At 50.0% G+C, this 13,454-nt stretch overlaps 1 protein-coding gene across 1 annotated transcript; it reads right to left on the bottom strand.

Moving 5' to 3' along the window:
* Positions 1-9,307: 9,307 nt before the first annotated feature.
* Positions 9,308-10,106, bottom strand: Dffa (DNA fragmentation factor, 45kDa, alpha polypeptide). The gene is given in 6 exon segments (XM_013504141.1): positions 9,308-9,513; positions 9,516-9,648; positions 9,650-9,829; positions 9,832-10,011; positions 10,013-10,045; positions 10,047-10,106. Coding segments are annotated over 6 exon segments (792 nt in total).
* Between the last annotated feature and the right edge of the window lie 3,348 nt (positions 10,107-13,454).

The following is a 13,454-nucleotide window of genomic DNA, read 5'->3' as shown; positions in this document are numbered from 1 at the left end:
GTCCTAGCTGGGCCAGCGCCTTGTGTAAGCAAGTGTGTGCTGCATGCTGCCTGACACAAGAGTCCAAGTTGCTCAGTCTCCTTGCTAATCGTTACAGTAAAAGATACATTGCCATTAATCCCTCTCAAGATATTCCCTGTCCCTTTAAGCACACTCCTCCCATCATTTCTGCCACTTTCTGCCATTCTTGTGAATCTCTCCTTTCCTGAGTGTCTTTACAAGGTAGGATCAAAAATACAGTGAATGCTGCCACCGAGTCACGTCCAAAATGAAAGGTAGGCTCGTCCAAAGAAGCTGTGTCCTCGTCCACCTCATTCACTGCATCTGGATCTGGATCTGGCACTATAAAACTCCTTGGCTCTTCCCCAAAGTCAAAATGGCCTGGAAAGTAAACGTCGTACGTCAGTTTGGGATGCTGAGGCAGCCACAGTGTGACTCAAGACAAGCGTAGGGCTTCTGGAACTGTGTCAAAGTGTCAGTGACAGGGTGTGAGTGTGAAGTGAGGAAGTAGGTTGAGGGAGATTAATGGCCGTGTCTCTTACTGTAATTTATGAAAATAAAACAGTCACTGTACTGTTTGATCACACCGTATATCGCTTCTTAGCCTTGTAGATAAGAGATGTGTATGTATTTAACGCTGCAGCTGTCCGTTTGAGTCCATGTAGAACTTAAGAAGCCCATTCGGCCTCTTAAAGATGTAGAAATCCCTAGGAGTCTGCTCCCTTTACTTGACTGAGGTGGACTGAGGCTCTGGTTAAACCGATTTCTTTCCTTCTGGTCTCTTTCGTGGGCTTGACACTGCCAAGTTCCCATCTGTAGTGACCTCTGATGCTTCCCTCAGTTTTAGTGGATGGCAGCCTGCAGGGGACATGGAGGGCCCCGAGGAGCCAGGCACTCTTGCCCCTCCTCACATGTGATGGGATATATTACATTAGTGGGCTAAAGGTAGGAGTATATTACTCCATAGTAGGTTTTTCTGATCACCTTTGCAAAATCTGGAAGAAGTCTAACCAAGGAGATCAAAGAAGTGCATCATTACGTCAAGAAAAGTTGCCTCAGCTTGAAAGTCTTCAGTTTTATATATCCAGCTCTTGGAACTTCTGAAATAATCATACATAGCTGCAAGGGAAGCTTGTCCTGTTCAGAGCGCTCATGTCTGCCCAAAGAAGATAGAAAGTTTTAGTGGAGAAAAAGCAAAACTGGATCACTGGGGCCAAGCCGGCACTCTTTGGTGTTCTCAGACCAGCAACTGTGGCTTCTGTCTGTGCTGCGATGCGTTGTTTTGGCTGTGTTCCTATCTGCACAATGGGCACACTGGCAACTGTGTGGGCTGCTGTGGGGGTGTTCTTGCTAGTTCCTAGCGCCCAGCTCCGACTTGGGTGTTTGCCCTCACGGCTGTGCATGCTCCCTTGTACACCCTACTCCGTACACCTTCGCCAAAACCTGCTGCTCCTGGGAGAAGATTCTTTGGAGAAACATGAGTTGTATGTGGACATCTGGCCCTGATTTAGGAAATCTTTGCAAGATGGAGGCCTTGCAAAGTACAATGGCTTTGTCAGAGGCTGCCAGCGTTGCAGGGACACTTAGCTGCTGAGTACAAACAGCTGTCGCACATCTGCAGGATCCATTTTCAGCTGTATACAGTAGACACTGCTGATAATGAACTGGAGTCCAGCGAGGCACAGTTCAGAGTCGATGGACAGAGGGCACTGTGAGGGCTGCAAGGGGCAGATGATGGTTTCAGATAGTGACGGAGCCCTGCAGGCCACTCTGTCTCCACATGCAGTCTCAGCTCAGCGAAGTGAGGCTGGGTGGTTCTCCGACAGTCTCTGGGTTTGTAAAAGAGGGCTGAGCTGCATTATTGCTATGCAATGAACTTCCAAGCAACTCCTTCCTTCACTCCAGAGAAGTTTGATAGAAATTTTGATACAAAGAGCGCTGCAGAACATTAGAGCAGGGAGGATCCGTAAAACTACCTGGTTGCTTCCCTCTGCACGTGAAGATGTACTTCATACAGTTGGCAGGTACCCTTTCGTGACGTCCAGGGAGAATATGACCTGAAAATGGAAGGGAGATGAACGGAGAGGATAAGGGAATGGGAAGGAGAGGGTAACGGCATGGATACGATCCACGTATGTTCTACGCAGTATGAAAACGCTCCCATGAAACCTATCGCTTCAGTGTGTCTGCCAATCCCATAAAAATTTTTCCACCTATCACTAATGGACATGCACTAGTTAGAGGTGGCCTCAAATGTGTACACAGGGCCTCACCTTTGACTTAAGAAATGGGTGTAAGACAGCACCTTTTAACATCTGCTCTCATCCCTTGCAGATTAATAATCTCACAGCAATAAAAAGCATTTCCCTTTGCGTGTGAGCACTCCTGGTACCTGTAAGGCTGTGTCTGCTAAAGGTAGCATGATTTTAGTGTGACTGGGGCCAGATTGGCTGAGTGAGAAGCCTGCCTCATTGCAGGGCCAGCGGGGAGATTTTGAGGCGCAGATGTTGAGTAATGTGCCCAGTTTCCTCATTGTGAGATGGGATGGCACGGTGCACGTCATCTTCAGCGCTGCAGTGAAACGGGCAAAGCACGCTTTTGCAGACGGGAATGGAGCTCTACCTCTTACATAGAGTTAAGCAGAGTATTTCAAGGTCTCTTGGCTGGGAACTACAAAGGGAACCCTGCCTGATCGCCCCAGGCTTGGCCACCAGGAGTGTTTGAGAAATGCTTGTGCAGGTATGAGGGATCACATCTATCTGGCTGGTTTGTAGCCGCTCTGCCTTTGTGTCCATGGAAACAACTCTAAGTCTTTAGCCTGCATCCCAAATACATTTGTGAGTTTGAATACTTAACGAACTCTCACAGCACAAGGAAAGCTGGAGATGGGGTAGCCGTTCCTTACCTCCGCTGTGTGAGCATCGTTTTGGACTCTGCAGAGTTTGATACGGGCTTTGTGTTCATGGGCAGCCTGCTTGCTGGGTTGTTCCTCCTAGCCTTCAGTGATCTGGATTTTTCCATTATGAACCCATCCAGAGTCCAGCTGCTGGTCCCCTTGGTGATGGTGGGGTCCCCTGCAGGGGAGGACAGCTGCCTTTATACTGTGTGGGTTTATGCAGTGCACAAAGCAGATCTTCATGGTACCCTTCGGGAGGAGGCCATTGGGTGCACCCTAGGCCTCCTGAGCTCAGTTTCTGGGTCAAGGACTGGACTCATTGGTTTTAGAGGCAGACGTCTCCCTATTGCCACACTCGGCAGGCCCCTCTGCCTGACCTCGGCTAGCGTAGTCCTCCCACTTGAGCATGGGAGCCGCTGCTCGTCCTCCTTTGGTTTCTGGGGGAATCTTTGCCCTCTGGGCCAGCATTATGCCTGGTTCTAGACCTTTCCCTTGGACTCTCCAGTGTAGCTAGGTCTACTTGAATAGGAAATACTCATTTCTAGAGATCTCAGTTTGGGGGGAGCATATGGAACCCTGTTAGGAAGTTTTACTAGAACTTTGGTACCTCCTCCCCAGTCTAGAATGACCTGGAGATAGAATAAAAATGGAGGCACTGATGATGGTCTCAGGTGTCAGACCAGCCAACTTGATCTGCTGTCTAGCCAGCTAATGGGGCTGGTTCACTCTGACCCCACACAACAGCCCAGCCCTCACCTTTTCTGGCATCTTCTCTCAGAACACAGTATGTGTTGGTTTCTCAACTGCCCTCTCTGGGCACATTTCTGGACCACCATGCTGTACGGGGTTCCTAATGCCAGGAAGGCACAGCTGTCTACAATGTGTCACCAAAGATGCTGTCCTCTGCTCCAGCGGCACCTGATAATCTTGTTCTTTTGGCTGGAATGGGCTCTTCACATAGCCCAAATGATCAAGCTGAAAGCTCTCCAGGCCTGTCACAATTGGCTGATCAGTCCAACTCCTCCCCTAAGCAAAGGCCCAAACAATGCGTTTTAAGAGTCCCTTTGGAGGGAGCCTGCACTGCTTGTCCGCTGTTCTGATGTCCGGCTTCTGGTGTCTCTGTTGTATTCACCAACATGGAGCCTCCATGCCCAGAGCCAATTAGTTTCTAGGCCACGATAAAGGACCAAAACAAAGCCAGGCATGACTGCTCAGTGCAAGGAGATGAGTGAGGTCGCCTACAGCTGACCTTAATGAGCCCGAGCACTGGGTCCGGGGTGCCCTGCCTTGTCCCAGCTCCCCATGGAGACGATTATCCGTATCCGCCACTTTAGAGGAGCTGAGCGTCTTTGCCTCTACCCCTCATGAGAGCTGACAGAGGTCTACTTCTGGCTTTGGGGCTGGATAGCAGACCATCTCAGAGTCTGCCTCTAACCCATGAGGACGAAAGTCTGCTTCCCTGCTGCTTGGGAGGCACAGAGGAATCCCTGTCCCAAGGAAAGGGGGCCTAGTGTGTCGCTTCAGTGCAGAAAGGAAGGATTAAAGTCCAAATGCCAAAGAAATCAGATTCAAGAAGTACAACGCTCAGAAAGCACCCTGCCCCCAGGATTATCCGAAAGGACAGGCCCAGACTCGCCACCTGCTCCCCATTCACAGGGTAGGGTACCTAATGGGCCTCTCCCCGCCTTCCTGTCTGACATCCTTCCCCAGGCTGGTACCCAGAGCTCTTGTGATGCCTGGGCCTCCCCTAATGGGAGCAGAACCTCCCTCCTCGGCATTCCTTCCCCTCCACGCCTCCACTCCCCAGCACATACTGTGAAACTGAGGGGTTCAGAACTGGAGCTATCTTCTGTTTAGCTGGAACTCCATCTTCCATCTGGTTTCTAATCCCTTCAATTCAGATCGATTTCTGAAGTGGGGCTGCACATCTATCTGCAGACTTACTTTTCCCCCAAGCTTAGAAAAGAGGAGCTCTCCATATGTCTCAACACAATAGAGCTGTTTCTTGTTTCTGTAGACCATGACAGGTTCATGACCTGCCAGTGACCATATGCTGGCCTCTTTCAGGGACAGGCTCCCCTCTCTCGGCCCCTTGGGATCCCCTGCTTTCCCCTCAGAGGGATGGGAAAGGGTTAAATGGCATTCTATTACTTCCCCCTCTTGCTTTACCAGTGCTGACTGGCGGCTGAGACCTCATCCTGATTTGAGAGCTCCCATCTTTGAGGCAGAACCTCCTTCTGCTTAGAAGAGTAAATAACAATCAGACCCGGGAGTAGAGTTAGGTCCTAGATGCAGTAGCACGTGCCCCTTTCCTCACTTCATAGTTAGGTGTTTGAGGTCATTCTTGCCCCTATTCTGGGCTGAGTTACAGTGGGTTGGTGGATGGCAGGTGGATGGAATGGTGATGAGATTCCCTGCCCGGAAGCCTCCAGGCATCTTTGGCAAACTCAGCATGATTTGCCCTGTTCCTCCCTTGTGTATGAGAGGTAGCAGTGGCCACTTTGTGCAGAGGCCCATGGTTCCTGTCAAATGGCTGGGCACTAGTAGTCTCAATGTCTCTTTCTACAAGAGTAAGTTCAGTGCCTGAGCTGCTTCAGGTTTTCAATGAACTTGGTTGGGAAGGAACAATATTTTGGGATCAAATGCAAAATTGGGGGGTGATCAAGTGCCTGCTTAGTTTTGTGACTAATTTTTGGTGCTGCAGTACTGTAAAAGATATGGCTTTTCTTTAATTTCCCAATGCATGGTTTGGTAACTCTCACTAACAAGACGGAAGTGAGCTTCCCCGCTTTCAGCAAGTCTTGAAGTGTTATACTCATTGGGCTGTCATTGATGTAATCAATCTGGGTTGTCCAGAGTTGCCTGGGTTGTGTACTGGCTGTAAAAACCAAGGGGAAACCAACCTCTTGCACGGACTCTACTACTGTATGTAAGAAAACCACGCTGAGGGAGTTCATGATTTAAAATGAAAAATCCAGATACACAACCAGAAGATGTACTTTCCAGATCTAGAAGTTGTGGGTGTCATTAGTCATGGTGGACATCAGTGTCACTGAAGGCACCCTAATGCAGTGTCAAGGAGACTCCAAATCCTGCAGATAAATCCCCTGAATCCCACAATGCTGAGAATTCGATGGTGACTAAACCCAAACTCTCTCTTCTGGTGAGCTGGATATCAGGGGCTCCTATGGATAATGGTCATGGCTGCCAGAACTCCCAGAAATCTAAGGGAAACATCTCTAGCAGCTCTTGGTAATGGGGCCTCATCCCTCACCAGAAGGTACTGGGTGAATGTTCCGAGAGATGCGTCTGGCTGTGGTTGCCTTTTAGCTGCTTTCTTTGTTCCATTTCATACCGTGGTTCTCATCCCAGGTCTTTATCACAGTTACCCTGAGACCCAGCATGAAGCAGATTCTCATATGGCATCACAATTTGGGTGAAGGGTCTGCCTGAAGACATCCCTCAGTAGTCCCAGTTGACCCGGAACAAAGGTGGTATGCGGCTGGCGAGCATGTTGTGGCTTTGCTGACATGGCAGCTGTAGATCAGCGCAGCAGTTCAATCGGCTACACAAACCGGAGCATTCAACATGTGTTCCTACGACAGTTTAGAAGAGATGGAATATCTGCCCTGCCCAAGGGCCTGAGACGAGACGTGGGGTGTGCTGTCTGGGCTATAGACAACTGTGCTTGTAGCCAGGTGAAAAGCTTCCGTGACTTTACTTACCCTGCAAAGAGGCAAGCCCTGGTCCTTCTCCAGGGCTCCTTAGCGCTCTGGCTAGGTTATGTTGGCCACCTCTATTCACCTTCTGAATATGAGTATGAGGACGTGCACAGAACAGGCAGACCCGTCAGAGATACTTCTCTCAGTCCCCAGCTTCCAGTTTAGCTGCTGAGTTAAGCCGTAGCTGATAAAGTGGTATCTTGAAAGTTTCTTAGTCTCTCTAGGCATAGCCTCACTTACCGCAAGTTCCAGTGCTAGAGAGTGGGATCAGCTCCCTGCCCCTGACGCTACTAAGTGATGGGTGTTGTCTTTTTCCATGGACTGCACCAACCCTTTGCACCTGGCCTCCCCATATATAGAGCTCCAGCCATGTTTCCTGGGGAAACTTTCAGGCCACCCAACATTAGCTGGCACCATGAGAGGGACTCAGATAATAGTGTCTTGGGAACTAGACTGAGCACGTCTCAGAAGACTCAGGATTCAGGTATTGTTTATGCCTGTAACTCAGGTGGGGTTAGGAATCCAGGCATATACTTCATACTGTGGCATCTTGCATTCTGAAACTCCCAGAAACCTGGCAGACAAAGGCTCCTGTTCTCACAATCTGCAACAGCTAAACTTTTAGTGATACACGCAGCCTGCTGTGGCACACATGCCCTTGTTCGCCACCACGGGCGTCCAACATACCACAGAGCTCGGTGCACACAGTGGACTGTAGCTTTTCGCTGCCAGCTGGCCAGATCCTGACCCTTAGCATGCCGCTACTTGATCATTTAAGGAGCTGACACTGACGCTGACCTGAGTCACCACCACCCTCCCCTCAGAAAATGGAGCCAAATGCCTTTCCTAAATTTTAAGGGAAGAGTCCATATTTTTATCCAGGTGTGGTGATCAAGTCTGTGTCTCTTTTTCATTGCACCACACAGCCAGAAATGAGAAAGTGGCTCTTGAAATTTACATCAACCAGAGAAGGCGTAGAAATGCTTGATGCATAAACGGGCCCAGGGAGACTGTTGTGACACTGTCTCCAGAATACTGTATGAAGCAGCACAGTGCCTTTGAACTGAGCCTCAGATCCTTGAGACCTGATCTGGGAGAGCAGAGGACTACAGAACGGGATCGCGTGTGTTGTTTGTACAGACTTCTGCAGTTTTGTTTGACATCACATTCCCTGACCAGTTGTTTAAAGCTCTACCTAGTGCTGTTTCTAGATGTGCCTTTCACCTATCAAGAACCTGCCTCAGGAGGAAAAGTAGTGTGTGGAGCTGCACGTCTGCCTGCTGTAACAGCTGCAATACAGCATGCAGCTGAGAGTGCTCGGGGGCACGTCCCACTTGTAGCTAATCTGTCGACAGCTCAGTGCACTGGATGGGGATGGTCCGGTGCTGTGAGTCCTACTATGTTCAGCATTTGTGCTCAATACAGAGATGACCTCAGAAGACAAAGGAACTTGGGCAGGGGTGCCTCATCAGGCAGAGCATCTAAAGCCCCAGGAACCCTCCAGCATGGTTGTTGGCATTCTCAATATCTGCCAAGTGGTGGCTGAAACTCCCATAACAGTGATGCTAGGCATGCTGGCAACTGGCTGAGATACAGGAGATGCCAGCCTCCCACAGGTGTGCTAAGTAGCTTTGGCATCTGCCTTTGAGAACAGAATACAGCTTCTGGTAAAGTAGACCAGCATGTTAAAGTAGGAAAAGAAGCTGTAGTACACTCCGGGGCCTGTGTTGCATCTTGAGGCTGTGCAGGAGCCCCACCCCCACCCCCCGCTGCAGCTGGGTACCCTCTGATCTCGTTTCCATGGGACAGAAGTTAGATGCATCTTCTGCTCTGGTTTCTAAAATGTCCCAAGGCAGTTGACTGGCCCATTTTGAGATTTGCAACATGCACAGCAGAGGTGCCAAAACCCTTGGCTCTGGTACTGTGTACAGTCCTCGGCAATAGGGTCAAGGGCATTTGGCCTCCATCTGAGAATCTTCTAGCTAAGAGGTAAGAGCCCGAGCAAGAGCCAGCACTGATTGTTCTAGGAACTGACACCTGTTGAAACCAAGATGGAAAAGGGACCAGGCAGGCAGGACCTGAAGGGTTGTGTGCACTTGGCAGAAGGCTTGGCCCAATCGCAAGGGATCTTGAGGGTTGGATGATCCCAGTAGAGGGGAGAGCGTGGGGCCTGCATGTCTGTTGATCACTCCTTATCCAGGGCCCATGCAGGAAGCAGAAGGTAACATAAGAGGAGACAGCTGTCTTCAACCAAAGCAAGCCCATCCTCGGGGACTGACCAATTCAGAGCTTTCTTCCAGTACGTGAAGTGGTCGGAATGAAGGGCCTGGCGGGGGGGTGTCCAACTGTCACATCTCACAGATCTGTGAGTTGGCATCTCCCCCTCCAGCTTGCTTTACTCGCATCTTGTGTTGAGTGACTGAACGAAGCCACTTTTTTCTCCTGTCATATTCTAAATATTTGCATGAAAACTGGAATCCTGCAGCAAGTTTGGGTATAGTTGATTGATTTCTTATGCAAAATCTGAATGATGAATGTGAGATGGACACTGAAGTCTTCACTAAGACAACTCTAAAGAATAAAGACGCTGTTGCTTCCCAGAGGGGATTTATCTCATCTGCCTTGGTCTCTGGGTTGAAAATCATGAAATGTCTCGAGATACCTTATGGAGATGAGCACTGATTTCCACTCATGGTTGATGGCAAACACTGCACTCCAAATCCCAAAGAGACAAGCTCAGCTCGGGAGCCGGCTCTTCCTGCAGCGCCGAGAGGCTCTGGCATGTAAGTGGGATTTCGGAGGCATGCGCTCCGCTGATGCCCATGTGCATGGCATCTACCTCTTCCCTGAGGGCAGCTTTGGACTCTTCCCGCCTTGCCAGGATGCTGCCCTCTTGTCCAGAGCTTGGCGGTAAAGCTGCAGGAGCCCATGGAACTGCCGGGCCCCTTCTCGATTGTCAAGCACCTGCTGCAGCGTGTCCTGTAGCCGCTGGACAGCGGCACAGCTCTGGCTGAGTTCCTGAGCCAGGTACGGACGGACGCGGCACATCAGTGAGCACCTGGGAGTCCTCCTCTGACAGCAGGATGACGCTGGGCAGATCTCCTTTCAGCTCCCTGGCTGAATTCTCCCACTCCACCCCTGCCCCGCTGTCTGTTTCATCTGCTTCAAAGGACTCCTGGGAAATCGAAGCTGTGCCTCCGTCTGAGTTGCTCTATATGTCCGCTTCCCCTTATGGGCAAGGCCACAAACGTAGTATTGGAAGGAAGATGATTACAGGAAGGAACCATCCTCTGCTAGGACCAGGGTAACGGGTGTCAGGGCCTTGTCAATGGCCAGAACATCACAAACCTCGTTGCTCAGCTCTTCCAAGGAAGAGGCCGCCATGCCATGCGTGCTGTTCGCGGGTGTGGTTGCAGCGCAACAGACCAAGCCTTCAGAGACCGGATCTGGCCGGGTTCCACAGCACCGGGGCCGCCTGTCGCCTCCATCCTCTTCAAGGTCAGACCTGAGTAGCTCTGAGAAGCTGTGCGGAGCTGGTCAGAATTGCCAAAGGGCTGGCATGGAAGGATTGCATATATTGAACCAGGAAACCTAGGGTTAGGCCTTAGAAGCTGGGCAGAGATCCCATGACACACTAGAAGAATCGGGAAGGATGCCTGGTTGAGTGGCCTCCAGCCCATTGTCTTTACCTTGGACAACTCACACGGTTGAGGGAACAGTCATTCTTGTAGAAAAGGGAAACTTGTATTTATGTGGGTGTCTTTCCGGAGCTCATTGCTCAGAACACTCGTTTCAGCAGCTATAGAAGCTAAAGTTGAAAAGCAGTTTGACAACTTTGATTCTGAGCCTGAGATGGTATGGAAAAGAAGAACAAAGCAGCTGGGGTTTCAAGAGACCCTTGTGGTCACTTCCCAGCAACCTGGAGTGAACTCCCTGGGTCACTTGGAGCTGAGCCATGGTATCCCCAAACCTGTGAGTTAAAACTTCAGGTGAAACTTGTGGCACTAAAGCCCAACAAGGTTGGAAACAAAACACTGTGTCATTTAACTGAGTGCTGAGTTCTTCATATTGGAATGGAGATGCTTGTCTGCGTCTCTGCAAGTCTGCTGTACTTGGGGAAAAGAGATCCTTTTAAGCCAGACCCAAGAGGGCCCTCTTCCCCACTGTGCTCACATGCAAGTTCTTCAGAGAGGCTCAGGTAAACCAGAGACGGCTAACTTACACATTTGCAAGGGGAACTTGGCGCTGTGGGTGCGCTGTCCTTTGCCGTCATGGAATAGAAGCCTTCACAGTTGAATCTTCAAGTAAAGATTCCTGTTTGCTTGAGCTGTGCTGCAAGCTAAGTTCAGGAGAGATGATGTCCTTGGGGTTTATGCTCAAGCCGCGCATGGTTCGGTATCCTCTGGTCTCTCTCCCACCAGAGTCTCCTAACTTTGGTACCCATAGAAGTTCTTAGAGTGCAAATCCGAGCTGTTCTCAGAAACAAAAGAAAATGAGGGTGTGGCCAGGCAACTTTCCAGTCTTCCTCAAGTATAAATTCCCCTGGAATCAACATTGCTAGGAGTTCTTCTGAGTTCTAGCAATGTGTTCAAAAGTATCAACTACCATAGAACATGTGAAAGTGTCATAATAAGTACAAGGAATTCCCCTTTCACATAGCAAATGAAAGGGTAATAATTCTGCATAAGCCTGTGTTTTGATTGTTCAAGGCCAGAAAGTGCCCGTCTTCCAAACCCAAGCCCACCGGGCTTCTATCAGGCAAGCACCATTACAACACCCAGGTCTCTCTCATTCCCTGGCAGGAGTCCTAGGTTCCTCCCTTCCTATTCATGACTTCTGAGGGGGTGTGGGAGAGCTAACCTTGGCTGGAACAGCAACTACCCCGTGGGGGTCCGTGTGCAGAGCCACTCTCTTAGGAGCCCCTGCAAGAGGCAACAATGGATTTGCAAACTCGCTTTTATGTATAGAAAGTGGGGTACAGGAACACCTGTCTGCAGGAGGGCTCTGTCCCTGGGGAGTCCGAGTTCTTGGACCCCACTTACTTGGTCCTGTGTGGCGCCATGAATAGACAGGTCGAGGTTTTGGAGTTGGCGTGCTGAACATGTTTGCTATGGATTCATCCTTAGCAAGGATCCTTCATCCTTAGTAAGGACGGGAGAGGAGGCAGACTGGGCAGAGGAAGTTTAACCACAACGCGGCGGGTGTTAGTTGTGCCGGCCGCAATGGGCAGTTCTAAATGGCTGCAGTGTCAGAAACTCTGATTTTTGCCTCCCTTGGTCACCGGACACATTCTGTTGCTCAAGCAATGTCTTTCCTCATGACGGACCTTGTCCATTAAGCCCTTTCCGAGGTCACGTTGTAGGGCTGGGTGAATAAACTCCAACTTCCACACTCGGTGTGTCCTGAACTAAGCTCCACTCCGGAAGGGACATGGAAATCCCATGGGGAAGGTGAAGCTGAAGGTGTTCTCTGGTGCCCACAGAAGGGAGGGACCAGGCGATAGTTTGGCCCTTCAGAAAGCACTTCTATCTCAGTCACCACCTCGCCTGCGGCCTTCTAGTGACCTTGGCAGGAAGGAATTTCCTGAGGGAGAGTAGTGAAGGACAATCCTAACATTGTCCCGTGGGACCGTGGGACCTCCCGTGATGTGGTTTCTCCCGATATTTGCATTCTGAGCAAGGAGATTCACTTTCATGCAGACTGAGAGGGCCACGGGGAGGTGGAGTTTGCACCTGGGTTTGAGCTGTCTTTGAATGGATCTCGCGCCTTTGGACAGGAAGCTGTCATGTTCAGAGCATCTTCACTGAGCTGCTGGTTTGGTTACAAGTAATGTGATGCGCTTTACCTTCTACAGGCGCTTGTGGAAACTTGGGATGTCCCCTATCTTCCCTGTGGAGCTTCCTGCTGCCTTTTCTGCACCACTACGCCCCAAGAGAAAGAGGGTGGCAGGAAGAAAATTCTTCTTGCCACAGAACTTTTATCTTGAAGTCATTTTCCTCCTCCAAAAAGCAAAATGTGCCTACGTTAGAGTCCAGGCGACTTAGAAGGCAAGGGTAGATTTTTTTTTTTTTCATGCTGTCATTCTAAGAGTCCTCTCCCATCCATCGAGGGCACCTCTCAATGCACACTGCCCAGCTAGGCATATTTTCTGAGCCAAGAGTAGAGCATGGAGCAGGGCTTTAGAAGATCCTCACATGCTTCTGGCTGCAGGGCAGGACAGATCTACCCCTTCTTTGGTTATGCCATTGTACAAGGGATGGGCTTTTTGTTGCATTCTCAGAATGAAGCCTGGAGCTAGAGATGGGATTTGTTGTAGTGGCAAGTGTACCCCAAGGAGAGGTTGGTAAATACTTGTATTTCAAGGTCTGACTCTGCCTGGTGCCTCACTAAGTGGGTGTGGAGTCGGAGCTGGTCACCAAGGAGTGATGAAGCCCAACGAACAGGTTGGGACAGGCTTGGCTTGGCCTTCTTGAAACTGATCCATATTCAAAACACTCAAGAGTTTCTTGTTCTGTATGTGCATTTAAAGAGGTGAACGCATGGAGGTGCTGGGGACAGGAGAGAATGTCCGTGAGCTGTACCATGGTCACCTTCATACATCTCCAGCACATATCCAGGATGTAGGACCGCTGTCGTCAGGGTTTGCAAGGGAAACAATACAGGGCACATAATTAATAAGATTATTTGGTATAATAGTCACCCAAAGAATTCCCTGCGAAGTCTGCAGGGAATCTGTCCACATGCTAAAGTCCCAAAGACCCTAGCTGAGGGGCCTGGATCCCACAGTAATGTCTTGCATGAGTTCATCTGAAGACCTAGAGCCCCAAACAATGTCC

This window comes from Chinchilla lanigera, unplaced genomic scaffold, assembly GCF_000276665.1.
Source record: "Chinchilla lanigera isolate Chin_1 unplaced genomic scaffold, ChiLan1.0 scaffold00085, whole genome shotgun sequence".
In the NCBI taxonomy this organism is placed as follows: Eukaryota; Metazoa; Chordata; class Mammalia; order Rodentia; family Chinchillidae; genus Chinchilla; species Chinchilla lanigera.
This window is presented reverse-complemented; position numbering and strand designations above follow the sequence as displayed.